General features: G+C 62.3%; 2 protein-coding genes across 3 annotated transcripts in view; one reads left to right on the top strand and one right to left on the bottom strand.

Moving 5' to 3' along the window:
• Positions 1-472: 472 nt before the first annotated feature.
• USP43 (ubiquitin specific peptidase 43) lies at positions 473-16,035 on the top strand (the record flags this gene model as incomplete). Its single annotated transcript, XM_027715646.2, has 14 exons — positions 473-898; positions 3,634-3,774; positions 6,804-6,901; positions 8,419-8,511; positions 9,545-9,680; positions 9,759-9,882; positions 10,667-10,829; positions 10,953-11,064; positions 11,849-11,952; positions 12,335-12,412; positions 12,498-12,627; positions 12,789-13,137; positions 13,836-13,985; positions 15,328-16,035. Coding segments are annotated over 14 exons (2,733 nt in total), but the record flags the coding sequence as incomplete, so codon positions are not given.
• Positions 16,036-18,488: 2,453 nt separating this feature from the next.
• The window catches only part of ARHGAP44 (Rho GTPase activating protein 44), a 29,969-nt gene continuing 20,527 nt past the window's right edge, over positions 18,489-27,930 (bottom strand). The window contains exons 10-21 of one of the 2 annotated variants that reach the window (XM_027715706.2): positions 27,285-27,412; positions 27,030-27,141; positions 26,293-26,374; positions 25,878-25,958; positions 25,677-25,790; positions 25,451-25,542; positions 25,019-25,199; positions 24,401-24,418; positions 23,901-24,122; positions 21,607-21,698; positions 21,174-21,518; positions 18,489-19,414 (exon numbers count right to left, since the gene is read on the bottom strand). In XM_027715706.2, the coding sequence (XP_027571507.1) occupies positions 19,263-19,414; positions 21,174-21,518; positions 21,607-21,698; positions 23,901-24,122; positions 24,401-24,418; positions 25,019-25,199; positions 25,451-25,542; positions 25,677-25,790; positions 25,878-25,958; positions 26,293-26,374; positions 27,030-27,141; positions 27,285-27,412 (1,619 nt within the window). In that variant the 3' untranslated portion in view covers positions 18,489-19,262. The remainder of the gene's footprint in view (positions 19,415-21,173; positions 21,519-21,606; positions 21,699-23,900; positions 24,123-24,400; positions 24,419-25,018; positions 25,200-25,450; positions 25,543-25,676; positions 25,791-25,877; positions 25,959-26,292; positions 26,375-27,029; positions 27,142-27,284; positions 27,413-27,930) is intronic. The other variant, XM_027715707.2, reaches the window with a different exon arrangement.

The following is a 27,930-nucleotide window of genomic DNA, read 5'->3' as shown; positions in this document are numbered from 1 at the left end:
GGGCCGGGTCACCCCAGGGTGATGCTGGGGGTGGAGGGCTGGGGCACCCGGGGTGATGCCGAGGACACCAGGCAGGCGGGGCTCGGCCGCCCGTGCCGCCAGCGGCAGCTCCCCGCTCTCCCCCCTCCTCCTCCTCCTCTCCGCTCCCTCTTCCTCCTCCTCCCGTCTCCGTCTCCCTCTCCCGAGCCAGCCCGGCCGGGGGAGGAGCCGGCCGCGCACAAAACCTCCCGCCCGGCCCCTCCGGGCCCCGCACCGGCACCGGCACCGGCGGCGCCCAGCGCCCGCCCGGGGCCATGAGCGCCGCGGCGGGGCCGGGGCTGGGGCCGGCGGGGCCGGGGCAGGGCTGGGGCCGCCCGCGGCCATGAGCGCGGCGGGGACGGGCACGGGCGGCGGCCCCGGGGGGCGGCGGCGGCCCCGGGCGGGGGGCGGCGGGGCGAGCCCGGCGGGGCGGCCCCGGGCGGGGGGCGGCGGGGGGCGGCGGCGGCGGGCGCTGCGCTCGCTGGGCAGCCTGGCCGGGCGGCTGCTCCGCACCTGGGCGCGCCTGGCCGGGGGGCGCGGGGGTCGCCGAGCCGCCCCGGAGGATGACGAGGGCGGGTTCCGCGGCGGGGAGCGGCGCCGGCCCGGCGGGGCGGCCCCGGCGGCGGGGGGCGCGGGGGGCGATGCGGGACCGGGCGGGGAGCGGCCGCCGGGCGCGCAGGGGCTGCGGAACCACGGGAACACCTGCTTCATGAACGCCGTGGTGCAGTGCCTGAGCAACACGGCGCCGCTGGCCGAGCGCCTGGCGCTGGGCCGGTACCGCGCCCGCGGGGCCCGCGCCGAGGTCACCCACCGGCTGGCGGCCCTGGTGCGAGCCCTCTGGACCCGCGACTACACCCCGCAGCTCTCCGCGGAGTTCAAGGTACCGACCGGACCCGCCCCGCGCGTCCCGAAGTGACCCCGGCCCCCAGCGGCATCCCCAGCCTCCACTGGCATCCCCAGCTCGCAGCGCCCACCAGCACCCCCTCCGAACCCACTGACACCTTTCCCAGACCCCAGCACCCACCAGCATTCCCTCTGAACCCACTGATGCCTTTCCCAGACCCCAGCGCCCACCGGCATGCCCAGCTCACGGGCTCCACCAGCATCTCCTACTCCCAGCACCTGCCAGCATCCCCCCACTCTTAGCACCCTCTGACACCCCTGCCAGCACCCCCAGCTTGCAGCACCCACCACCATACCCCCAGCCCCCCAACAGCATCCCCCCACTCCTAGGATCCCTCCACTCCCAGCACCCAGCAGCACTCCCAGTTCACAGCACTTACCAGCATCCCTCCTCTCAGCACCCACCAGCACCGCCCAGCATCCAGCACCATTCCCAGCACCCACCAGCACCTCCTGCTCACAGGACCTGCCAGCATCCCCCCACTCTCAGCACCCTCTGGCACCCCCAGCTCACAGGACCCATCAGTATCTCCCCACTTGCAGCACCCACAGCACCCCCTGCTCACATCACTCACTCCCCTGCCTCGTCCTCCCTGTGGCCCCTGTCCTGCCAGACACCTCCCAGCCCTGCTGCCATCACCCCTCTGTGGCTGGGCTGCTGTCACCTGAGCTCTGAGCTCCCGTGGGTGGGTGGGCTCCCAGCCATGGCCACACCACTGGGCCATAAGGATGAGCCCCTGCTGGCTCTGATGGTGGGGTAAGGCAGGACAGGACAGTGCCCCGGGAGCCCAACTCAGTGGCCTCAGGCCCTGTCACTGAGTGTGTGTCACATCCCTGCTGGGCACATGCCAGTGTGCTGTGAGCCTGCCCCCAGCTAGGGACAGGGACGGGGTGTCAGGCACAGGACAGCATGTCCAGCCTGGCACCACAACTCCCCACGCTCAGGGACATGTGTCCCAGTGACATTTCAGCAGGGAGGGACCCAGTGCTGCCGATGAACTTTGCAAAGTGGAAAGCCAGGCCCTGCCCTGGGGTAGCAGCCGGTCTGTATCTGCGTGGGTAAGGTCTGGAGTACCCACTTCTCTGCCCCCCCTTTCCAGGGGGAACCTTCCTTCCTCCCATCTTGGCCTGGAGGCTGGCAGCACCCACCCCACAGGGTGCTCCTGCAGGAGCTCATTGCCTTTAACAGCCCTTTAGCAAAGCAACCAGCTCTTGTGCTGCTGGGCACAACAATTCCATGCCCTCTGCTCCTGAACACACATGTTCCTTAGGCACAGATCAAAAAAAAACCCTCAGACTTCCAGCCTTTGCTTTGCATTCCCTCCTTCCCGGTGGTTACCTACAGCTGCCACGAATTTCCACCTCATTTTTTAAAGCAGCCCAAGTAAGATTTTAAAATTTAGAGCCGAGTCTGTGACTGGTTTTGCTGGAAGCCCATCTGTGGTGGCCTTGCTCCCTCTGCTTGTACTGGGATGGTTGTACTGCTGGGAGCAGGGCTGGGGACAAGCAGAGCGGTGGCCTGAGGGGTCTTGGCTTGGGGTGTTTCCCAGCGATGTTGGAGGTTCTGATCCCTATCCTGGCAGGTCCCAACATGCTGGTTATAATCAGCATGGATGGTCGGGGTTTAACTGCGTCACCCAGTTAAAATCCACACAGATGGTCAGACTTTCTCCCTCCTGGTGCTGGGTTTGGGGCTGAGCTCCTAAAACTGTCCTCTGAGGAGCCACCACCAGCCCAGACTTGGAGATAAGTCCTTGGGGATCCCCCCAACTCTGCTTTTTGGGGTGCCCCCTGGGCTTCCCGCAGGGATTCCACACCCTATGCATTCTGCTTTTTCGGGGTCAGAGACCCATCCTGGCAAGTGCATACACAGCTCTCATGGGCTGTTGGCATCTGCTGGTGGCACATACCCTGGGGCCACCCAAATCACGGGCATGTTGCACCTCTGGGAGCTTGGCTGACTTGGCAAGGGAAGTGGCTTCAGCGCTGGCTTGGTGATCTGATGTCACCCTGGTGGGTGACACCTTATCCTGCCTGGATATCATCTCAGCCCCATGGCATTCCCACCCCGTTCTTCCCCCTACAGCCCCCAGTGAGGGGGGAACTCCCCATAAGGGCATTGTACCACTCACCTCACAGTGAAATTAATGCTAATTAGCCCAAATGCTGTGGTGTGGCCAGTGCTCAGTGGGGGCAGGCAGGGACCACATGGCATTAGGGTCTGATCAGGGCAGTGGTGGAGTTACAGGCAGGGAAGTGCTCTCTTTGATGGGGCAGGGGTGGTGTTGGTGGCATGGGGACATGGGCTTTTGGGGCAGGGTATCCAGAGGGAGCATCACAGCATCCCAGTGCTGGGAATTCCCTTCTCCTGGCTGTGACACCGAGTCGGTGCCGTTGGAGTGCACAGGGCAGGTGACACTGGTGGGTCCCCGTGGGCTGGTCTGGCTCATATGGGGTGTGCCCTGTGCCCAGCCACAGCAGGCTATCCCCTCCCAGCCTCATGCCAGCAGCTGGGACACCGTGGTGATGGGCATGGAGCTGCTGTCTGGTGTGCTGGTGTCCCCACCTCTCTACTGTCCCCAGGGTGGGCATGATGTCCCTGTAGAGGCAGAATGAGGGCAGGCGCTACTGGAGGGATGAGGCAGGGGTGGGTTTTGTGGTGGGTGCTAATGAAGTATCTGTGGCTCACCCTGCCCTGCCCATCTCTTGCAGAACATTGTCTCCAAGCACAGCTCGCAGTTCCGGGGCAACGCGCAGCACGACGCCCTCGAGTTCCTGCTCTGGCTGCTGGACCGCATGCACGAGGACCTGGGGGCTGCCTCCCCTGCCCAGCAGACCCGCAGCCCCCAGGAGGTGGGTAACCCCACTGGGGTGGCTGCACACCCTGGCTCAGGTTGTTTGGGCCAGGTCTGGGAGCGGGGAAGCCGGAATGTCCTGGGAGGCAGTGGGACTGGAGCTGGCCCCCACCCCGGTGTGGATGGGGATATGGATGATGTGGTTTGGTGGGCGTGCGGGTGGAAGGATGGTGGGATCTGGGTTCTGGAGGGGTGAGCAGGGTGGTTGGAGTGCTGGGAGAGTGTGGGGGTGTCAGCAGGAGCATCCCAGTTCTGGTGGGCATCCTGGTTCTTGGGGCTGCTTGGTGAGGAGGAGATCCAGCCCCCCCCCAGGCCCTTCCTGCCTCCAGCTAAGCCCGCTGTAATTACAGCTCAGCAGCTTTGCTGCTGGCAAAATGAGTAATTAAGTCTCCTTCGATCCATCTGTGCTCAGGCATTGCCCTGGCCTTGGCCCTCCCTGCCTGCCTCCCTGCTTCCTGCCTGCTCCTTCCCTGCTCCCTCCCTCCCTCCCTGCCGGGTGCTGCCCGTTGCAGTGAATGGATTTGTGCAGTTGGCATTTGCCACGTCAGCTCAGCTCAGCAGAGTGCTGTCCCCACTCTGGGGGTGACTCCCAGCTCCACGATGTGCTGTCCCCACTTTGAGGGTGATGCCCATCTTGGGCACAGGGAGCCTGGGACCAGCTTCCTCCTGCTTGGGGTGTCATGGCTGTGCCCAAGGGTGCAGGTCAGGGTCCCCATGGGCAGCCCCTGCCCAGCTTCCAGCCTGACGTGGGCACAGCTCTGTCCCACAGGGAGGGCTCAGCTGCAGTGCCCATCTCTAGAGCCTCTGGCTGGGGCAGCCCTGTGGCTCCCAGCCCTGCTTGGCCAGGGTCCTGCAGCCATCCCTGCACTGAGCTGGGCTGTCCTCAGCCCTGCCACCTTTCCCATGAGTTGTTTGGATACCCCAGGCTCTCTGGGAGACCCTGGCAGCTCCTGTTGCTCACGTTAAATGTGAGGTGCCCACGTGTGCCATGGGCTGTGGTGTGACACCAGCAGTGCCCTCAGCTGCCCATGCAATGCCCGGGGCACCTGCCTGGCTCTGGGGATGGGGCCCTTGTGTGTCCTTCAGCATCCATGGTTTTGTTTGGCATTCCCCAGTCTTGGGGGATGCCACCTGAGTGGGATCTGCATGCCTGTGTCCTTGGGGAGGGGGTGCCCAGCGGGGGTGGTGGGAGCCTGGATAAATGGCTTGGAAGTGTCTGGATGGAGGTGGGCACACACGTGCCTGTCCTAGTGCTGGGGAGGAGGAGGGGGTGTGTGCATACACATGGGGATGGGGAGACAATTTACTTCTGGTCAAGCCCATCCTGAGGCTCAGGGACTGGAGAGCTCAGCTGTTGGGCAGAAAGTGAGGAGATCAGAGCTGGGCAGGCTGGAGGATTGGGAATACCCTCCTGGCCCATGAGGTGTGTGCTGTGACACCCAGCGAGCTGTGGGGCCACTGTGGTGGAGACCAAGGCTTGGCTGCTGGGAGGGCTGGAGGAGGAGGTGTCCCCTTGGGTTTTGGGGGTTCTGGGGGCTGTGTAGGGCACAGACATTATCTAGGCCCACTCTCATCCACACCAGATGGACCCCAGCCCTGCACAGATCTTAAGGACACGTCAGGCTCAGCAGGACCTGGTGCCAGCAGATGGCATGAGGAAAATCCACTTCCTGGCCAAATACCTCATTGATTTTCAATCCTTCTCATTGCAACACCAAAAACTCACTGTCTTACCCCAAAACAGCCCAGTCCCTTCCCAAGCCACCAACACTCCTTTCTGCAGCATCTCTTCTGTCACTGGGCTCCGGGGGTGAAGTCAGTGGCTCCTGTCCTTGATGTGGGGCTCCTGGTGGTTGGCAGGGCAGGGGGCAGGCAGGGGGTGTCACCTAACCAGGCAGGTTTGGCTCTGTAACACAGTCACATCCCAGTGTCCTTATTCCCTGTGGAATGGGGCAGAAGACTGTGCTCTACTCGGTGTCCCTGGGGCCCATCTCAGCTGTCAGAGGGGTGCTGTGCCCACCACCTGCACCCACATGGACCCACGAGAGCCCTGTGCTGGGGCAGGGTCAGGGTGATGGGTGCTGTGCCAGGAGCCCTGCCCGGGCTCAGCGTGCCAGGTGCTGTGCCTGGGCTTGATGTGGCAGGTGCCACGCTGGGTGCTGTGCCTGGGCTTGCTGCTGGGGAAACACGCAGCAGCAGCAGCAGCAGGGCTGGTTTCTGGGTGCCTGCAGCCCACGCCAGCCCACCTGCCCGGGAGGGCATCGTGCCAGCCCGGCCTTCACTGAGCTCCCCTGGTCTGGGGATTTGCCTGTGGTTAATTGGCACCCAGCCGTGTCCCCCCCTCCCCGGGCGGGTGCATGCCCAGGAATGTGCACACCTGCTCCAGGAGCTCACCTCTCATGGAGACACACACGGACATGAACACAGACACACGGACCTGCTGCAGCGTCCCACCACCTCACCCCCCGTGCCCCAGCTAACAGTGCCCGTGGGCACGTTTGCTGGGTGGGGTGGGCACCTCCCTGCTGCCTGGGGGGGTGCCCGTGGGCACTGGGGCTCCTTGGGGGGATGTTATGGGGGACCAGCTTTCCCCCACCCCCGAGCTTTTCCCCTGCTGGGATGCTGCTATGGCTCACCCAGCATTTCCCTCCCGGAGCTTTTCAGCTGGGCTTGAATGCATTCCCAGCTCCAGTTCCTCAGTGTCCAGGAGCTCTGGACGCTGGGACTGCTTTGGGTGGCCCTTGGGGGTCCACCACTGCAGACCCTTCATTAACCCTTTGTGCCCCGTGCTGCTGGTGGATGGGATGTACCCCAAAGATTCCCCAGGAGAAGGTGGACAGGCAGCCTGGAAGGCACAGCAATGCCAGGCAGGCAGGTGCCAGGGTGACTTTGGCATCACCTCCAGCCCATCCTTGTGCCATGGGGACACCAAAACTGGCCTTGGTTCACTAGGACATGTCCCCAGAGCCTGAAGGGTGGGGGGTCACCCCGGCACCTCACTCACCCACTTGTCTCTTGTCCCCCCAGCCTGGCAAGGACAGTGGCAGTGCCAGCAGGTCCCCGCCAGCTGCCCAGCACCCCCGGGGGCAGAGCTTCGTGCAGAGCCATTTCCAGGCACAGTACAGGTGAGTGGAGGGCTGGATCCTGCCCCACTGTGAGCCCTGTGAGGGAAGAGATGAGACAAGGAGGTGTTCCATCCATCCATCCATCCATCCATCCATCCATCCATCCATCCATCCATCCATCCATCCCATCATCCCACCCAGTCCAGGCACCAGAGATGCTTCTCCCATGGGCAGAAAGTGTCCAAGGCCAGGTTGGACAGGGCTTGGAGCAACCTGGTCTAGTGAAAGGTGTCTCTGCAAGGGGGGCAGGTGGAATGGTCTTTGAAGGTCCCTCACAACCCAAACCATTCCGTGGTTCTGTCACAGGGCTCAGGATTAGGGTTTTCCCAAGCCTGTCCCAGCAGTCCAGAATAACGGTGTCCCTGCATGGGACATCCCACATGTTCATCTCTCTGAGACTCACAGGATGCTTGTAGGGCCAGCATCTGGCCACCCTGTGCCCATGCCATGGCAGTGCAGGCATGAGGGGATGCATCTGGCATCACAAGCCCTTCCTCCTCTCTCAATTAATCCCTTGGCCTATATATGAAAAAAAGGCACTTTAATTATCCACCCTTCCCCGTTCCAGAGCCGTCTGTGTGCAAAGGGATTTATTAATTTGTGTGGCTGCTTCCCGGGGAGCTCAGTGGCTCTTCAAGGTGACAAATAACAAGCATTCAGGATTTCGATTTGGGTTTTTAATTTATTTTCCCCCTTTTTGTTGACTATAAAGGCAGGAGAATAAGAAAAAAGTAATAAAAAAACAGAATTAAAAAGAAATCAGTGGTAAGGTGATGGTTGGCATTAAAGGTTCGCTTAAGCCAGTCTCCAGTGGGAGATGGGATGGTCCCTGCTGGCAGGGGCACCTGCTCCCCCACAGTGGCCCTGTGACCCCCCAGCAGAGCAGATGAGTTCTCACTGTCCCCAGGGCTCCCCTGGAGCTGGTGGTTGTTCCAAGCAGGGCCTGGGCGAGCAGAGCTGGTGGTCCCAGGGCTGTGGTCACATCCTGGGGCTTGTCACAGGCAGATGTCCTGCTGCCCATCACTGCTCCTCCCTGCAGCCCAGCCACAGCCCTGCTTATCAGCAGGGCTCCTGTTCCCTCCCAGCACCCCAAGGTGTTATCCCTGCTTAACCCAGGCCATCTGGGGTCAACTCAAAGCCCCCAGGAGCCAGAGGCCACCCCAGACTCTGCCAGCCCTTGGGAGAGGGAGCAGGATGTGGGGGAATTTTGGGCCTACATACATGAGAGCAGGAGATCCCCCAGCCCTGGCATTTCTCTGACTTCTCTAGCACCAGTTACTGTGGGTGCTCTTGTTAGGTTTCAGAGTGAGCAGCCCATGGGGTTGGGCAGGTGGGTACAGGCTGTGGTGCCTCACCCTGGCAGGAGGTTCATGCCAACCTGATGTGATGCTGGGACCACCCAAGCTCTGTGGGATGCAGTACCCAGGGTGCAGAAGCAGTGACAGGGCACTGCAGCCCCAGGGTGGGGACTCTGGGGGGGCCAGAGTCTGGTGATGCTCCCCATCCATGTTTCACAGGTCCTCCCTGACGTGCCCTCACTGCCTGAAGCAGAGCAACACCTTCGACCCCTTCCTGTGCATCTCCCTGCCCATCCCCCTGCGCCAGACCAGGTGAGCCCGACCCCCCTCCCCAGTCGTGGTAAAACGAGAGGCACATCCACCACCTGGCAGGGTGTCAGCTCCAACCTGAGTCATTTACATGGTTTGGGGTAAATAATTGATGGGGGAGTTGGGGGCAGCACTGGGGATGGACAACAGCAACCCACTGCAGGAGCTGTGTCCATGGGGTGTTTGCCAGCCCAGAGCTGGAGCTGCTGTGTGGGTGGGTCACAGAATCACAGAATCAAAGAATCACAGAATCAACCAGGTTAGAAAAGACCTCTGAGATCATCCAGTCCAACCCATGACCCAACCCCACCTTGTCACCCAGACCATGGCACTGATGCCACATCCAGGCTCTGCTCAAACACCTCCAGGGACGGGGACTGCACCCCCTCCCTGGGCAGCCCATTCCAAGGGCTGATCCCTCTCTCTGGGAAGAACTTCTTCCCCATGTCCAACCTAAACCTGCCCTGGTGCAGCTCAAGGCTGTGCCCTCTTGTCCTACTGCTGGTTCCTGGGAGCAGAGCCCGACCCCCCCCGGCTCCCCCCTCCTGTCAGGGAGTTGCAGAGAGTGAGAAGGTCTCCCCTGAGCCTCCTCCTCTCCAGGCTGAGCCCCCCCAGCTCCCTCAGCTGCTCCTCACAGCACTTGTGCTCCAGACCCTTCCCCAGCCCCGTTGCCCTTCTCTGGACCTGCTCCAGCCCCTCCATGTCCTTCCTGAGCTGAGGGCCCAGAGCTGGACACAGCACTCGAGGTGAGGCCTCAGCAGTGCCCAGTCCAGGGGCAGAATCCCTGCCCTGCTCCTGCTGCCACACTGTTCCTGATCCAGGCCAGGATCCATTGGCCTTCTTGGCCACCTGGGCACCTCTGGCTCTGGTTCAGCTTCCTATCAGTACCCCCAGGTCCCTCTCTGCCTGGCCCTGTCCCCATCCTATGGTGCTGCAGGGGGTTGTTGTGGCCAAAGTGGTCGTTGTAAGCGGTGTCAGGTCTCAGCACAGTGTCCCACGGCTGAGGTGTGTCAGTGTGTCCCTGTGGTGTCCCCAGGGCTCTCAACGTCACCCTGGTGCTGCAGTGCGAGCGCTGGCGCTTCGTGCGGGTGGGACTGGCTGTGCCACTGCTGGGCACCGTGGCCGACCTGCGGGAGATGGTGGCACGGGAGGGGTGCATTCCCCCGGAGCAGGTAACAGAGGGGGGACACACAGGGTGGGGGGACACCCCCCTCTCAGGGATGCTGAGGGTGCTGGGTGCCATCCCACAGGTGATCCTGGCCGAGGTGTCCCCGCGGGGCTTCCTGCGCTCGCTGGGGGACAAGGAGGAGCTGGGAGCTGCCGGGGAGGGGGCTCCTCTCTACGCCTTCCAGCCGCCCCCTGCCCGCCGCACAGGTACCGCCCCCGCGCCCTGATTGGCTGCTGGCTGCAGGCCTGCGCTGCTCTGATTGGTTGGGAGTGGCTTGTGCCACGCTGGGATTGGAGCTGGGCTGGGAGGGGGGCAGCACCCCTGGGATTGGTGGGGAGGTGGATCTGCTCTGCTGGGATTGGTGGGGAGGTGAATCCCCTCTGCTGGGATTGGTGGGGAGGTGGATCCCCTCTGCTGGGATTGGTGGGGAGGTGGATCCCCTCTGCTGGGATTGGTGGGGAGGTGGATCCCCTCTGCTGGGATTGGTGGGGAGGTGGATGTGCTCTGCTGGGATTGGTCAGAGACAGCTGCGCGCCACTGGGGTTAGGGGAGACAGGACTGGTTTGAAATCTCTGCTGGGATTGGTTGGAAACGGATCCCTTTAGCTGTGGTTGGTGGGAGGCAGGTGCGCTCTGCTGTGATTGGTGGGGGCTGTGTCCTCTCTGCTGTGATTGGTGGGAGCTGTGTCCTGTCTGCTGTGATTGGATGAGAGCCTTGTTTGCCCCTGTCTCATGATTGGTTGGACGTGGGTGTGCTGTGCTGTGATTGGTGGTAGTTTCCCCCCCTTCCCATGATTGGTGGGAGGCAGGCGTGCCGTACTGTGATTGGTGGGGGGCCAAGTCCCCCAGACTGTGATTGGTGGGAAGCACGGGGTGTAGGCAGCACTGCAGGCAGGGGAGCACAGGCAGGGACCCACCACGGGCATTGCATCGCACCAATTAACCAATTAACTAACTAACAAGAGCCCCTCCATGCCCCTGCCCTCCCTAGGGTGCCCCCGCAGCCTGCCCGCGTCCCCCGGGGTGGCCCGGCCTGAGGGGCCGCGCCTGCCGCCTGCTGCCGCCCGCTCCTCCGACTGCCTGCACCGCGGGCAGGGCGGCCGCATCCTGCTGCTGCTCTGCAACACGGCGGGCGCCGGCCCCCAGCTCGCCAGGTACTGTCACCTGCCCCCTGCCCGTGACCCCGCCCTGCCCTCCCGCTGCAGGACGGGGTGCGAGGTGTCCCTCCCGAGCCGCCTGTGCCCCTCAGCCCAGTGTCCCCCACTGCCTGTCCCCAGGTTCGGGCCGCCTTTGGTCCTGAGGGAGGAGCGGGGCATCTCCTGGGAGCAGCTCCAGCAGAGCATCCTGGCCCAGCTGCGGGCGCTGCTGCGGGGAGAGGTGCGGGCACAGGTGAGCTGTGAAGGGGGACACCCTGTGCCCTCCTGGGGCTGCTGGCACCGGCTACAGTGGCGACAGCAGGGATGGAGCCACATGTGGCCATGGTGTCTCCGTGGGTGGTCATGGTGGAGCTTTGGGTGGCGATGGCAGCACCGTCACTGTCTGTGGTGACACCCTCGGTGGCCATGGTAGAGCTGTGCTTGGCTGAAGGGTCACCAGGGGTGGCCAATACTGTCACCAGGGGTGGTTGTGGTGGCCCTGGAGTGGTTGTGCCATTGCCGCTGGTGGTCACTGTGGGTGGCCCTGCTGTCCATGTGGGTGGTCATATTTGCACCGCAGGCAGCCAGTGGTGTCACTATGGGTGACCACAGTGTCCCTGGGGGTGTCTGAGGTGACCCTGGGGATTGTCTCATTGTCACTGCAGTGGCCAATGGTGTCACCATGGGTGGCTACATCATCACTGTGTGTGGCTGCAGTGCTGCCCAGCTCGCAGCAGAGCCACCCCAGCCCAGCTGCACTCCCCAGCGCCCAGGTGCCACCATCCTATGGGCTCTGGTGTCTCCGTGCTGCCCCTTTGCCCCTCAGCTACCCCACAGCCAGTGGGGCAGGTCATCTTCCAGCCCCACATCCCTGGCCCCACAGATGTCCCTGACCAACCCAGCCCTGAGTACCAAAGAAATCCATTTTTTGAGCGTTTTTGTGTCCCATGTCACAGAGCCTGGCTCCTGCCGGTGCTGCTGTAGGGCCAGGGGGCTTCTGTCCCCCCGCAGCCCCATAGCCCCCTCTCCCCTCTCAGGCAACAGGAGCCCTTTTCCGCATCCGCCTGGCTGGGGGCTCGGTCCCCTGCATCTACCTGTCCCCGCAGGACCCCCGCCCTCTCTGCCACCCTGCCATTGACAGGTAAGGGCACTGCAGCGACGGGATTGTCCCCAGGATGTCCTCTCACTCCCTGGGGGTGGCCAGTGGCAACACCATGGATGGGTGCAGTGTTCCTGTGGGTGGCTATGGTGTCCCTGTGCGTGGCGGTGTTGTCACCATGGGTGGCCAAAGGTGTCCCTGTGGCTTTCCAGTGTCACCATGGATGGCCAGTGGTGCCACCATGGGTAGCCACAGTGGTGGTCACCCTGCTCCCCCAGCACTGCGTCCCCAGCCCAGTGTCCCCACTGTGGGTGGTGCACAGGGAGGTGCTGGCTGTCCCTGCCTGCCATCACAAGTGGGAAGGAGGTGGCCCCACAGGGACAGGGGGTTCTGGGGGGGCATCTCATGTTGTCCTCCCCCCCAGAGCCCTGCAGCTGAGCGGAGCAGGCGGCCCCCCCCACGTGAAGCTCACAGTGGAATGGGACGTGAGCACCAAAGAGCGGTGAGTCCCTTGCCCCCAGGGTGGGGGGGACACCCCAACACTCAGGCCACCCTCCCTGACCGGAATCATGTCACCACCCCCCCAGCCTTTTCGGCAACATCCAGGAGGAGGTGGTGCAGGACGCGGAGAGCGTGCGGCTGCAGCAGCAGGCACACCGGCAGCAGCACAGCTGCACGCTGGACGAGTGCTTCCAGCTCTACACCAAGGAGGAGCAGGTACGGGGCACCCCACACCCGTGTGGGCACCTGCTCCCTGCCCACACCTGCCAGAGCCACCACCGGGACCAAGCCCTGCCCGTGGCGCGGCGGCTGTCGGGGTGTAAGATGCCGCTGGAGGTGGCAGGGGGGTGTTGAGGATGGTGCCGTGGTGTCCCCAGCTGGCCCCGGACGATGCCTGGCGCTGCCCGCACTGCAAGGTGCCCCAGCAGGGCACGGTGAAGCTGAGCCTCTGGACGCTGCCCGACATCCTCATCATCCACCTCAAGCGCTTCCGCCAGGTGGCCGAGCACCGGCACAAACTCACCACGCTGGTGAGGTTCCCCCTGCGGGGGCTCGACATGGCCCCCCACGTGGCACAGCGGGGCCAGCCCGGGGGGCAACTTTTGGGGCGCTGGGCGCCCTGGCAGCCCCCCCTCCGCCTGCCCCCGGGCTGCCCCCGAGACTACCTCTACGACCTGTACGCTGTCTGCAACCACCACGGCAGCATGCAGGGCGGGCACTACACCGGTGAGTGAGCGGGGGCACTGCAGGGGGGGGCACGGGGTGGGCATGGCGGCGGGGGGCAAACTGCTGGGCAAAGTGTGAGGTTTGGGGGCGCCTCAAAGAGCGTGCTGTGGAGCACGGTATGGGGTTTAGGGGCACGGCTGGGGGTGCCGTGGGCAGGGGGCTGGAGGTGCCCTGCGAGGTTGTGGTGTGGGGTTTGGGGGCACTGCAGGGTTGTGGTGTGGGGTTTGGGGCCATGGAGTGGGGTTTGGGGGCACTGCAGGGTTGTGGTGTGGGGTTTGGGGCCATGGAGTGGGGTTTGGGGGCACTGCAGGGTTGTGGTGTGGGGCATGGAGTGGGGTTTGGGGGCAATGTGGGGGTTGTACCATGGAGTACAGCATGAGGCTGGGGGCATGGGAGAAGGGTGTGCTTTGGGCGTGGGAAAACGTTGTGGGGGACACTGCATGGGATTTGTGGGACATCACAGGAGGGTAGACCATGGACCATGCCATGGGGTTTGGGGGCCATGGGGCAAGGCAGAGGGGAGCTGGGGTGCAGAGGACATAGAGGATGGCGTTGCAGCCACCCCAGGGCAGGCACCCCAGCCGTGTCCTGCTCCCCCACCGTGTCTCTACTCCTGCTCCCCACTGCACCCTGGAGCTGGGGGAAGGTGTCCCAGGGCAGAGCCCGCATCCCTCACCCCATGCCCCCCTCACCCCCAGCCTACTGCTGCAACGCCCTGGACGGGCGGTGGTACAGCTACGACGACAGCCGTGTGGAGGGGGTGCGGGAGGCGGAGGTGAGCACCCGCAGCGCCTACATCCTCTTCTACCAGCGCCGCCACGCCGTGTCCGCCGGCGGCTCCGGCAGGGGTGAGCACCCACCTCCCTGAGCCCTGTGCCCCGGCACCGCCCGGCACCGCGCCCCGGGACAGGGCACAGCCACGTGTGCATACGGGGCACAGCCGTGTGTGCTGACACACACACACACAGATAGACATACACACAGAGAGATAGACACACACACACACACACACACACACACGTCGGCCACAGCCACGTGTGCTGACATGAACATGTGTAGCATGACCAAAGACACACCAAACGTGTGCTGACATGAACATGTGCAGCATGACCAAAGCACGCGTGGCTGGGCACGCACGGCACTGCCAAGCACACGTGTGTGCAAACACGGGTGTGAGCACACCACGGCCTGGCTGAGGGCACACATGTGCACACAGGTATGTGCATGCACAGCAGAGCCAACTGCATGTGCATTCAGCACACACGCAGCAGGGCTCCATGCATATGGACACGTGTGCACACCTGTGCATGGACAGCACACTGGACACGCAGCATAGCCAAGGCTGCCCATGTACATGCATGTGATGCACACTGGCATGCTGGGTTGAGCACACACGGCATGGCCACGTGCACACCCTTGCACACGTGTGCACAAACAGGCAGGTATGAACAGTACAGCCAAGTGCACCCAGGTTTACATGCATGTGCATGGACACGTGGTCACACACAGTGCTGACATGTGCAGTGTCACTGGGGCACACACACATGTGCTTGGAACTGTGGCCACACAGCACCCTGCACAGCACATGCACCACACGTTTGTGCACATGCCTACGTGTGTGCACACCCCCCTACATGTGAGACCTACATGTCTGTGCACACAGACCTACAACACCTGTACGTATATGCACACACCAGATGGCTGTGTGCACACCTACATATGTGTACACACACACCTACATGTGTGCACACACATACACCTGCATATATGTGTGCACACATACATGTGACCTACGTGTGTGCACACATGTACATGTGACACCTACCTACGTGTCTGTGCACACAGACCTACCTGCAACACCTGTACACATGTCCATACACCCGTACACATGTGCACACACACACACACACGTGTGCATACACATACATCTGCATGCCTGTGCACACACACCTACATGCCTGTGCACACACCTGCATGTGTGCACACACCCCACACATGTGCATACACCTACACACGTGTGCACACACATACATCTGCACGTATGTGCACACAAACCTACATGCCCAGGTAACGCCCCCCAACCGATGCCCCCCCACTCCCCACGTTGGGTGCCCCCGGGTGCCTCACTGTGGCCCGACGGGACCCCCCGCTCTGGCCCCCGGCCCAGCGCCCCCCCCCCGCTCCCCGCAGGCTCCGCCGCCCCCCCGGGACATTGGCTGTTCCGCCTGGCCGGCACCGACCCCGGCACGGACCCCGGCACCGCCCCCTCCGGCACCGCCGCCGCCCCGGAGAACGGTGAGGCTCAGCACCTCAAGGCCCTCCCGAGCCCCCCTGACCGTGATTCCCCCGCAGGCGGGTTCGAGGCGCGACCCCCGGTGCGGGGTCTGCAGGGTCGCAGCCTCAGCGTGCGGATCGCACCCGTCGGACCCCCGGGGCAGGGGGAGCCGGGCCCCCCCCGCGGCCCCCGACGGCCCACCCGGCTCCGCCGGGCCGCCAGCGCCGAGGGGACCCCGCGCCGCCCCCCCCCGGGCCAGGGCAGCCCCGGGGTTGGGGCCTCGGCCCGGATCGTGCTGCCCGACGGGGGCGCGGGTGTCCCCCTGGGCCGGCGCCCCCCCGGCCCCCCGGCGCTGGGGCGGTCGCGGAGCTCGGCCAGCCTGCCCCCCCGGCCCGAGGGGGGTCTGCGCCGATCCGCCTCGCTGGGCAGGGGCGCGGGGGGGACCCCCCTGTCCGCCCGGGGTCCCTCCGGGGCCACGCTGCAGCGCGGCCGGCAGCCCCACGGTCCTCTGCGCCCCGCGGCCGTGCCAGAGTCCAGCTTCTGAGCTGCAGATGGGGGTCATCGCCCCCCAGCACCCAGACAGGGGGTCCCGAACTAAACTGGGAGCTCCCGAACTGCGAGAGTCCCAGTTCAAGGGTTCCTGAACCAGAGGATCCCAAACAAGGACTTCCATCCTGATCCAGGAACATCCCGACCCGGGGGCATCCCCCACCGGGGCATCCTGACCTGGGGGCCCCGGAACCGGGGCATCCCCTAGCTGGAGGCAGTCAGGTACCCCAGAGGTGGGTTATCCCAATCCAGAGGCATCACAAGCTGGGGACATCCCAAACTGGACTCTCACAAACCAGGGGCTCCCAAACTGGGGGCATACGAAACTGGGACTGTCCCAAACCAGAGGCTCCCAAATCAGGGCATCCCAGCCTGAGGGCTCCTGAGCCGGGGGGAATCCCAGACCAGGATATTCCGACCCAGAGGCTACTAACCAGGGGGCCTCCTGAACCAGAGCCTTTCAAACAGGGAATCCTGACACGAGGGCTCCCAAATGGGGCACCTGGACCCAAGGCATTCCTGCCCAGGGCCATCCTGACCCAGAGGCATTCCAAACTGGGGCCATCCCCAGATGGGGATTTCAGACCTAGGGACATCCCGACCTGGGGACATCCCAAACTGCCGTCATTCCAAACCGGTGGCTCTGAATCCAGGGGTATCCCAGCACCGGGCCATCCCAACCCGGGGGCATTTCCCACTCACCCCCCCACGCCCCTTCCCCGGGAGCAGGCGGGCTGAGGCTCCCCGGCTCCGCCAGCTCGAGGGCACCAGAGTATTTATTGTACCAGGAGAGTTTTATTCAGAGACGCTTTTTGTTTTCTAAAAGGCGACTATTTTGGGGGGTGGGCGGGTCCCCCACACCACGGTTCTATGCAATACGCGATTCCTCCAGCCAGCTTTTGTACGCGGGGCTCCGCCCCACCGCCGGCGGTTTCTATTAAAGACACGTCAAACAAGTCCGGTGTCCGTGCCAGGGGGACGTGTCCGAGGGGGAAAAGGGCTTTGTGTCCCATGGCAGGTGGGGATCAGCCTGGGAGTGGGGCTCGGTGGGGTCAGTCCTGGCCGGATCCCACCCCGCACGGTGGCTGTGCCCGGGGGGAGGTCTGGGAGGGGGTGGCAGCACCAAGAGCACCAGCGGTGTGGGACCGTGGGGCTGTGCCCACCAAGGTACCAGGGAGATGTCTGGAGAAACTTGGTGCAGCCACAGTAAGGCAGGGATGGAGGTGGAGGAGGTGGGATCAGGATGGAGCTGCAGGAGATGGATGTACAAGCGGAGGAGAGGAAGAGGTGCTGTAAGTGGACACAGAGGTGGGATCAGGGTGGAGGAGACATATGGATGTGGAGGAAGTGGGACTGGAGTAGAGGTGAAGAAGAGGAAGGTTGAAGAGCAGGAGGTAGGGGGGATGAGGTGGATGAAGGAGACAGGAACAGATATGGAGAGAAGTGGAGATGGAGGTAGAGATGGAATTAGGATTGGGTCAAGGTGGAGGAGGGGGAGGAGGAAGGTGGAGGAGACTATTCCTTGCTGGAGGGCTGTTCCAGTCCAAGGCCCTTGCTGTGCCACTGCTGGTGCTGTGGCTGTCACCCTGCTTGACCCATGTTGTCACCCAGGCACACACAGCAGCCTTGGGCATGGCAGGTTCCCTGGGGCACCCATGGGTGCTGGCAGTGACATGGACAGGACCCCCTGGCCCTACACCCAACTGCAGCTGGGAGGGGGTGGGAGCCCCAATATGAGTGACCACCCTAAGCCTGAAGCTTCCCCATCCCATGGTACCAGACCCATGACAACATCAACCATAATATCATCAAACAGAAAGCATCAAATCATCGTTTTATCACCCAAACCCACCCTAAACCCCACTTCCTACAGCCCTCTCTGAGAGTCTCTGTCCTAAACCCACCTCCCCAAATTTGAGCTGGGACCACCCCAAGCCTGGTGCTGCCCCATCCTGTGGGACAGGGAGCACAACAACATGCACACGGCAAACCCCATCACCTTATTCAACCACTAAACCCCACTTCCTACACCAAAGTGCCTCTCACAGCTCGAGTCCTAAATCCAGCAGTGGGCACCAATCCAGTGCTGGGCTGGAACCAGCCCAAAATCCAGGCTGGGACCAGCCCAGGTTAAATGCTGCCTCATCCCATGGAACTAGAACAATGACATCCCACACAAAGCAAAATCCCCATCATTTTACCCCCCCAACCCTCATTAAACCCCATTTCCTATGGCAAAGTGCCTTCCAAGAGCCCATGTCCTAAATCCATCAGTCGGCACAAATCCAGTCCAGGTCCACCCCAAATCCAGTCCAGGACCACCCCAAATCCATGCTGGCACCACTCCAAATCCAGGCTGGAAGTACTCCATGCCTGGTATTGCCCCATCTCATGGGACCAGGACCAGGACAACCCGCACTAACCCCACCCCCGACCCTCCTCCACCCCAAATCCTCCCCCCACAGCCCCGGTTAAGGGCAGCCCGGTGCTGCCGGGGCAGGAAGCAAACGCCGGTGCCTCCGGGCAGTTCTCAGCGAGTGGCACACGGATTTATTGGATTTATTGATTGCTTCGGGGTGCTGGTGCCCCCCGGGTGCCCACCTGGGGCGAGGGGCACGGCGCGAGCGGGGCGGGGGCGAAGCGCTGCCATTTCCATCCTCCCTCTCGCACCGGCTGGGTGGGAATGGCTCCAAATAAAACAAATCTCTCTATAGTTTCTCTCTCTCTATATACAAATATATAATATATATATATCTCTGCCGATATATATATATAGAATCTTCTCTCTCTGGAAAGGATAAAAGGTTAATTTGTCTGTGCATGCACGACCAAAGCCACCAACCCACAGGGACAGCGGGTGCCAAGGGACGTGCACCCTCACCCGCCAGCACCCCGAGAGCCCGGGGGGGCCACATCCTGCACGTGCCCAGGTTATTGCTGGTCGGGTCCCATCCTGCTCCGGCAAACAAGCGGTGGGGGAAGAAGCCGAAGGAAGGAAATCCCACTGCAAAGCGCCGGCGAGCTCGTTGTCACCTGGCTGGTACCCAGTGGCACCCGCCGCCGGGGCACGGAGGAGGTGGTGGTGTCACCCCAGGACGGTGGGTGCTGCGGGGTGGGGGGTGCAGGCACCCGGCCGAAAGGCAAAGTCTGGATAAGGCGAAAAAAAATGAAATAAAGAACAGTGACCGCCCCCAAACCGGGCACTTTGCCACCCGAAACTGGCGCGCCCGTGGCCCTCGGTGCCGGTGGCCGGTGCTGGCCCCGGGGTGCCGCACGGATGAGCTTGGGGACAGGGACACTGTCATAGGGCTGTGCTCTCTGATTCCTCCTCCTCCTCCTCCTGCCGGGGGGTCAGGCTCGGCCCCGAGAGTCTCTGCGCTGCCTCCGGCGGGTCCCGGCACTGGGCAGCATCCGGGGGGACGTGGAGGGAGGGGACCTCAAAACGGAGCAGACCTGTGGGAGGGCACAGTGATGGGGGACACTGTGGCGGGGGCTCGGGGGCAGGACACCCGCCGGGGCTGGCACCGTGTTAGTGCCACCACCAGGGATGTCACCCCGCTCCATGCCACCCCACCCGACCCGGTGGTGACACCGGCTGCCCCGCCCCTCCCAGGGGACCCGCAGGGCGAGGCTGCACTTGTGGTGACAGAGGGTGACCCCAGCCCCGGGTGGGCGGTGTCACCATGTTCCTTGCTGAGAGTGGAGCAACCCCAGGTGGGCAGGAGCTCCTGAGGGCACATGGCAGGGCAGCTGCCCCCGTGCCAGGGGCAATGCCAGGGTGTGATGTCAGGGCTGCACTCATGCCAGGGTGCAGTTCCAGAGCCACAGCAATGTTGGTGCCATCCAAAGGCAGGTGGCAGCCCCTGGGGGGGCCCTGCCCCACAGGGTGGCCGGGGCTCAGTGCTACCCACGCTGTCCCACCCCCTGCGGGCAGGATGAGCATACAGGGACAGAGCCTCTGCCCCATCAGACTCCGTGGGGGCTCCCTGACCCCACACGTGCCCAGCCCCTGTGTCTCTTGGTGTCCCTGATGTCACCTGGCCATTCCCAAAGCATATCCCTGACTGTGCCTATCCAACAGCTGCAGGGACACGGGGCGGGGGGTGGGACACATGACACCAACAAAGCCCAGCAGGGTCAGAACAGCAGGAACGGCAGGAACAGCAGCACAGGCTCATGGGGCTTCCCAGGGACAATGCCACCTTCCTGGGGACGCTGCCAACTTCCAAGGGACATAGCCAAGTGCCCGACTACATTCCTGGGCTCATCACCACCTTCCTCAGGACAGTTCCACTTTTCCAGGGACATCACCACCTTCCTGACTACATGGCCACCCTCACAGGGGTGTTGCCACCTTCCTGGGGACATTGCCATCTGCCTGGGGACATTGCCACCTTCCTGGGGCCAGCACAACCTCTCTGTGGCCAGTTCTGTCCTGCCAGTGATACAGTCACCTTCCTGGAGACATCGCCACTTTCCTGAGGATGCTGCCACCTTACCAGTGACCCATCCACCTTTCCAGGGACACTGCCACCTTCCTGGGGACACTGCCACCTTCCTGAGGACATTGCCACCTTTCTAGGGATACCACCACCTTCCTGAGGATGCTGCCACCCTCTTGGGGACATCGTCACCTTCCTGGGGCACAGTTCTGCCTTTCCAGGGACATTGTCATGCTCCTGGAGGACACTGCCACAACTGCCACCTTCCTGGGGACATCCCCACCTTCCAGGGCACACTTCTACCTTTCCAGGGCCAGTTCCACCTTCCCAAGGACATCGTCACCTTTATGGGGATACCACCACCTTTCTGAGGATGCTGCCGCCCTCCTGGGGACATTGCCACTTTCAAGGGCACAGTTCTACCTTTCTAGGGACAGTGTCACCTTTGGGAGGACACTGCCACCTTCCTGGGGACATCTCCACCTTCCAGGACACAGTTCTGCCTTTCCAGGGCCAGTTCCACCTTTCCAGGGACACTGTCACCCTCCTGGGGGACACTGCCACCTTCCAAGGGACACAGTCAACATCCCGACTGAGCTCACCACCAACTTTCTGGGGAGACGCTGCCACCTTCCTGCGGACATCACCTCCTTCCAGGGCACAGTCCTGCCTTCCCAGGGACACTGCCACCCTCCCGGGGCGGGGTGGGGGGGCCGCTGCCACCCTCCCCAGAGCCCCCCCACCGCCCCGTGTGCCCCCGCCGGGGTTACCTGTGAGCGCGCCGTCCCCGGGGCCCGCGGCGTCCAGGCGGGGCGGCTCCGGGGGCTGGGGGGCGCCGGGGGCGGCCGGGGGGGGCTGGGGCGGCGGGGGCAGCGCGGGGCGCGGCCGCGGCTTGGGGGTCGGGCGGGCCCGGGGGGCGGCGGCGGCGGCGGGGGACGGCAGGAGCGGGGGCGGCGGCGGCGGGGGCTGCCCGGGGGTCGGGCAGGGGGGCCCGGGGGGGCCGTACGGGGAGGGGGTGCTGGGGGGGGTCGGGGACAGGCTGGCGGGGGAGGGCTGCCCCCCGCCCGGCTCCCCCGCGGCCGCCCGGGGAGGGATGGGCGCCAACTTCTTGGCCCCTGCGGGACAGAGACACGGGAAGGGGTCAGGGTGCGGGGGGGTCGCACCCAGCGGGGACCCCCCCGGAGCCCCCCGGCCCGCTCCTACCTTTGCGCAGGGTGTGCGGGCTGTGCTCGGCCGGCGGGGCGGGGGCGGGGGGCGGCGGCGGCCCCGGGGAGAGCTCCGGGGGCTTGAAAGTGCTGGGGCGGGGGGACGGGGGGATAAATGGGAGAGAGAGAGAGAGAGAGAGAGAGGAGGGAGAGAGAGAGAGAGAGAGAGGGGAGGAGGGAAAGGAAAAGGAAATAAGGAAAAGGAACAGAAAAGGAAGAGAAAGAGAAAGAGAAAGAGAAAGAGAAAGAGAAAGAGAAAGAGAAAGAGAAAGAGAAAGAGAAAGAGAAAGAGAAAGAGAAAGAGAAAGAGAAAGAGAAAGAGAAAGAGAAAGAGAAAGAGAAAGAGAAAGAGAAAAAGAGAAAGAGAAAGAGAGAAAGACAAAGGAAGGGAAAAGAAAAAAAAGAAAATTAATAAATAAAAAAAGAAAAAAGGGAAAAGAAGAAAATGGAAAAGAAAAAGGGTGAAGAAGAAAAAGGATAAAAAGAAGGATAAAAAGAAGAAAAAGAAAAGGAAAAAAGAAAACAAATGACAGGAGAGGAGAGGTTCGGAGAGGAGAGGTTCGGAGAGGAGAGAAAAAAGAAAAAAGAGAAATCAAAAGGGAAAGGAAAAGCAAGGAATGAAACATAAAAAGGAAATTAATAAACAGGAAAAATAAAATAAAAATGAAATAAAATAAAAGGAAAATAAAAGAGAAATAAAACGCATAACATAAAAATTAAAAATTCAAAGAATTAAAAATAAAAGGATAAAAAGTAAAAGACATAATAAAAATTTAAAAAATCAAAAAGTAAAACTCAAATATAATGAAAAATAACATTAAAAAACAAATTATAAAGTAAAAATAAATTAAAAAATTAATAAAATGAAAACGTAAAAAATTAGTCACAACGACAGGAAAGAAAAAAGAAAAATTAAAACAAATAGCAGAGGAAAGAAGAGGGAGAGCCGTGAGGTCCTTCCCGCACCCAGCGACCCCCTCCCGCTGCCCCCCAGGGGTTCTCTCAACCCCAGCTTCTTGTGGCCACCCCCCCCGTGACCCAGGGTCCCCCCGGACAGAGGTGACACCCCCCGCCCCCCCGCCGGTGTCCCCGCGGTTACCTCGGGGGGCCGAGTCCTGCGGCGCGGGCGGGCGGGCGGCTGCCCCGGGGGAGAGGGGGCGCGGGGGGGACCCCGCTGGGGGGGCAGAGCCACGGGGACAGGGAGGGACAGTGCCACGGGGACAACGGGGGGCAGTGCAGGGAGCAGGGATGAGGGGCGAGCAGCGAGGGGGAGGCGCGGGCAGGGGGGAGGCTGCGGCTGCAGCCCGGCCAGAGGGGCTGTGCCCAGGGAGGGGGACGGGGCCAGGAGCCGGGGCACGGGAGGGCCCGCTCGTCCCCGGGGCGGGGGGCGCTGGGGCCGCCACTGCGCCAGGCAGATGCCAGGTCAGCCCTGCTGCAAATGTACAGAAGCACCATAAAAACCGGCAAAAAGAAAAGAAAAGGGAGGAAGAAATAATAAAAGAGCAGAAGCGCTGGCGGGGAGGGCGGGGGAGCGGCAGGGGAGCCCTCGCGGTGCCGAATCCCCCGGCTCGTGCCATGGCACGACCCACCCGGGGCTGTTCCCCCCCACCCAGTGTGTGCACCCCAGGGCAGAGCCCAGCTCTGCTCCCCTTTTTGGGGCAAAAGAAAGTGGGATTTAGGCACTTTGTCCCATCTGACCTGTGCAAATTAAAGTTGGAGACAGACCCTCGGCAGCCTAAGGGCTCGGGGGTCTCTGGGCTCCCTGAGGCTTTTCCCTGCACCTTCCTGGCACCTCCAGCCCAAATTCTGTTACACCCGGGCAAGGGACCCTGAAGGCAGCATGGTTCCCATGGGAATGGCAGGATGGGGATATGGCAGTGGCTGCACGGATGCTGAACATCCTCTCCTGTTGCCCTCCTGCTGCTCCTCTCCCAGGGGTGCTGAGTATCTCCTCCTCCTCCTGCTCCCAGGATGCTGCTCCTATCCCAGGGATACTGAACATCCTCTCCTCCTGCTGCCCCCAGGACACTGCTCCTCTCCCAGGGATGCTGAGCATCTCCTCTTGCTGCTCCTGGGATGCTGCTCCTCTGCCAGGGATACTGACCATCATTCCACCCACTGCCTCCAGGATGCTGCTCCTACCCCAGGGATCCTGAGCACCTCCTCCTGCTCCTCCCGGGATGCCGCTCCTCTCCCGGGAATGCTGAACGCCTCTCCCGCGCTTGTTCTACTGCCGGACTGACAGACGGGGAGGATGCCCGGCTTGGGGACACGGGGCGCTGGTGGCCTTACCTTGTCCGCTCGGTTCCCGGCGGGAAGCCGAAGCTGGTGGGAGGCGGGGAAGGCGTGGCTGAAATCTCCGGCGATTGCTCGGGAATGGGCGAGTGGGGCGCGGGGGGCAGCTCGGCGGGCGGCGCGGGGGGCTGGGCGGACGGAGGGGCGGAGGATGCCTTGCGTCCCGCGGAGGTGCCTCGGCGAGCCACCCACGAGGTGTCCATCACCCTGACGCCCATGCTGGGGGCACACAGAGACAGGGGCTCGGCACCCACCCGGCGGGAGGGCACCGCCAGCACCAGTCGCGGCTCCTGCGAGGTGCCTGGGCCCTAAAAACGCCTCCTCCATGGGGAAACTCCTGGGAATAAACCCAGGGTAGGGTGGGACGTGCTTGTGACTCCCACCGGCCACCTCTTCGTTCCCCGAGTACCAGCACACAGCAGCATTGTCCCAGCACCCACCCAGCACCCTCCCAGCATCCCAGCAGCTTCCCAGAACCACTGCAGAGGATACAGTACCTTTGGATTTTCCTAAGGCTGCATGGGCAGAAACACACAATTATTAGTGTGATAAAACCCCTGAAACTGGTCAGTGCCCAGAGTGAGAGCCCACTGCTGGGCACAGGAGCCGTGAGGCCCAGGGGACCAGGCTATGCCAGTGGGAGGGACGGTGTGGGACGTTTTCCAGAAATGGGGACTTTTTTTGGGATGAGGAGAGACCTGGGGTTATTTCTGGAATTGACCTGACTATTTGCAGTCCCTGTAGCATAGGGGTGGATATGCACAGGCTGGGAATGGGGAGCTTTCCCCTGGAGCAAAGCCTGCAGACCCTGGGGACACCAGGGCACCTGTCTGCAGCACAGCACAGCCTTGGGGTCACCCCACTCCCATCTACAGCGGGCTGGGGGTGGGAGTCAAGCCCTGGGCTCACCTGAGCATCCTCAAGAGGCTGGCATGGAGAGCAGGGGGTTCTCCCACTCCAGGACCACCCAACCTCCACCAGCTCAATGCCACCCCATCCCGAGGTGGCGGCAAAGCCAGGGATGCTGAACATCCTCTCCAGGTGCTCCTATCACAGGGACACTGGCAAAGCCACCGCCTCCCTCTCCCCAAACCCTGGCACTTCAAAGAGCCTACCCATCCTTCTTGTAGAACTCCAGCATCATGTTGTCCGTGGCCACGCTGAGGGGCCGTCGTGCCTGGTCGTGCTGCCGGCGGTCGGCGTGGTCCATGTCCGGGGAGGGCATGGAGCTGTAGTTGGCGTTGTGGTTGACGTGCATGGGGCTGCCATAGTTGCCTGTCACGTTGAACTCAATGTCTGGGGGGGGAAAGGAGCAGGGAGGGATGACATAGGGATAAGTGTGCTCAGTGAGGGGGTACTGGCCCTGCAAAAACACCTGGAGGGGGTCTCGGGTTGGGCACACTGCTGTGAGTCTTGCCAGATCTCTGCCCTGCCCCTGCCCTAAGCCAAGGCAAGCAGAGAGAGCTGGCAAAAATAAATCTGGGAGCTCCCTAGGGAGAGCCAGGACATCCTACAAAGCCCATGCTGCCCCCACAGCCACAGCCTACCTCCTGGGAAGAACCAGTCGGCGTGCTGGATGAGTGGCTCGATGATGCCCACGATCTGCAGCGACACGGTCGTCATCATCTCCGTCATGTTCCTGCAAGGTGGTGGGCAGCACAGCAACCTCAGCCCCTCAGCAACCCCACCGCAGGCCAGTCTCATTTCCAGTGGGATTTGGCCTCCAGTTTCCCCCTCAGCCCCTTCCCCAGCATCCCCTGTCCAACTCCTCACCCTTCTGCCTGTGGCCAGAGGAGGTTGGGCCCCAGCACGATGGCCACGTTGCTCGGTGTCATTTTGTTCATGTCCTGGTACTCGGTCAGCTTGGCCAGGAATTTAATCACATACCTGGAGGGCAGGTCCAAAACGTGTCCATGTATTTACTGATCACACCCTCTCTGTCCCCTCCCTGTGTCCTGCTGGCCCCAGGCTCACCTGATGTTGTTGTAGTTGGCTTTGGGCAGCTTCTCACAGGCGTTCCAGAGAGCCTGGAGCCGCTTCTCCTGCTCTGGGATGCTGTGAGGAGGTGTGAGAGAGCGTTATCCCTCATCCCCACCCCACCCCTGGGCCCTCCACCCCTGCCCTGGGGGACCCTGAGAAACCCTCAGGCTGCTGTCAACACTGTATAAGTAAATTAATCCCCAAAACCTGGCAAAAAGGAGAAGGAAACCTTTTCAGTGGAGATTGGATGCTGGGCCTCTCCCCACCTCCTGGCTCTCAGTCCCCAGGGTAAACATCCCAAATGTTGTGAGCCATGTCAGAAATAACTCATGGCCCCCGACCTATCCATGGGGACCCAAAATGCCACCACCTGTGTCACAGAGGAATGGGGGAGATGCCCCAGACTCACTTGGAGGCCTGGATCCACTCCTCATACAGCTCAAACGTCATGAGGGGCTCTGGCAGCTCTCGCAGGTAGGACTTGAGGGCTCCTGTGGCACACAGGGGACACAGGCATTGGCACTGCGGGTGGCACCAGCTGTTGGGCACCAAGTGGTTTCGCTCCTGGGCATTTTGACTCCATCCCTCCCAACCTTCCCACCCACCACACCCCAGAGCACCCCCTAGCCTCCCCGGCTTGGTGGAGCCTGTAGCACTCCCTGACCTCCAGCAAGCACCTTGCCACCCCCACTAGTCCCTCCCAGCACCTCCCTAATTCCCTCCACCACACATTCTCCCAGCTCTCCCTCATTTGTTTTTGCTTAGGACATTCACAGCTCCTTGTGCTGGGAACAGGTTCCCAGTGGGAAACCAGGGTTCAATCCTATGCCTGCAGGAGCACCTGCCCCCTCTGCCCATCTCCAGCCTGTCCAGGTCCCTGTGGATGGCAGCATAACTCTGGGGCAGCCCCAGGTTGTGTCATCTGCCAGCTCACTGATGGTGCACCCTCCCCCATTGGCCAGGTCATTAATTAATGATGTTAAACAAAATCAGACCCAGTATCAGGGTGTAGACCCTGGACTACACCACTAGTTACTGGGATCCAACTAGACTTTGTGCCACTCACCCACCCTCTGGGTGCCCACAGTGGGTGCCTGGATGGGCCACTCCCCACACCACCAACCCCCTGCCCCGAGGAGCCCTCACCTGCGATGGCATGAGGGTCAGCTGAGTACTCCTGCACGTCCACCACGCAGCAGTCCAGGGCTGCCTTCAGCTTCTTCAGCTTGGAGGCCGAGGGAGCCACTCGGAACAGACCCTTGGCAGAGGACACGGGACAGCGTCGGACAAGCTTTGGGGCTGGGGGTGTCCCCAGAGCCCCCCAGTTCCTCATCCCTGCCCCAGAGGCACCCATGGCCCCTTCCATGGAGCCCAGCAAGGGTGGTTGGACATGGGACCCACCTCCTCCTGCATCCCACACTCCAGCAGCATGGTCACACACGCCTCCACGGGGAAGGCGATCTCCCGCCCGCTGACAGCCAGGTGCTCTTCCAAGGGCTTCCCAAAGGAGGGCTTCTCCATCCACGCCTCTGTGATGGGCAAAGGGGGTGACAGGGTGAGGAGGACGGTGCTGGATTCAGCATCCCCTCCCTGAAAGGCTCTTGGTAGCAAAATATTCTGTTTGGGTGATGCTAAAAGAACAGGAACCTGACCCACTGTCCTGGGCGGCTCAGGAAGTGCTTTTTAAACATAAAATCCAAACAAAATGTTTTCCAATCATCACATGGGACATTTCAAAGGGGCTGGATAACATTTTCCAGGGCAGGCAACGACAGGCAAACCTTTGCAATATTTCTTCCTTCTTCCATCACAGTTAGAGACAGGAATATTTTGTGGGAACGAGAGAAAAAACCCCAAATGAATCCTTCCCTGCCCCATTGCAGTGATGGCAGGACCCTGAGCTCTGCCTTGTGAAGGAGCTGCTCCTGGGGCCATCATGTGGGTCTCACCCCAACCTTGGGCTCCAAGCCCAGTGCCTACAGAGGCTGCACACCACAGAGTGACACCCCAAGCCTCCCCTCGGTGCTGGGGTTGGCATTAGGGCAGG

Source organism: Pipra filicauda, unplaced genomic scaffold (assembly GCF_003945595.2).
Source record: "Pipra filicauda isolate LSUMZ 115617 unplaced genomic scaffold, ASM394559v2 scaffold80_size11013439_pilon, whole genome shotgun sequence".
NCBI classification, from domain to species: Eukaryota; Metazoa; Chordata; class Aves; order Passeriformes; family Pipridae; genus Pipra; species Pipra filicauda.
The sequence above is the reverse complement of the archived record's forward strand: the minus strand, read 5'-3'. Positions and strand labels throughout refer to the sequence as shown.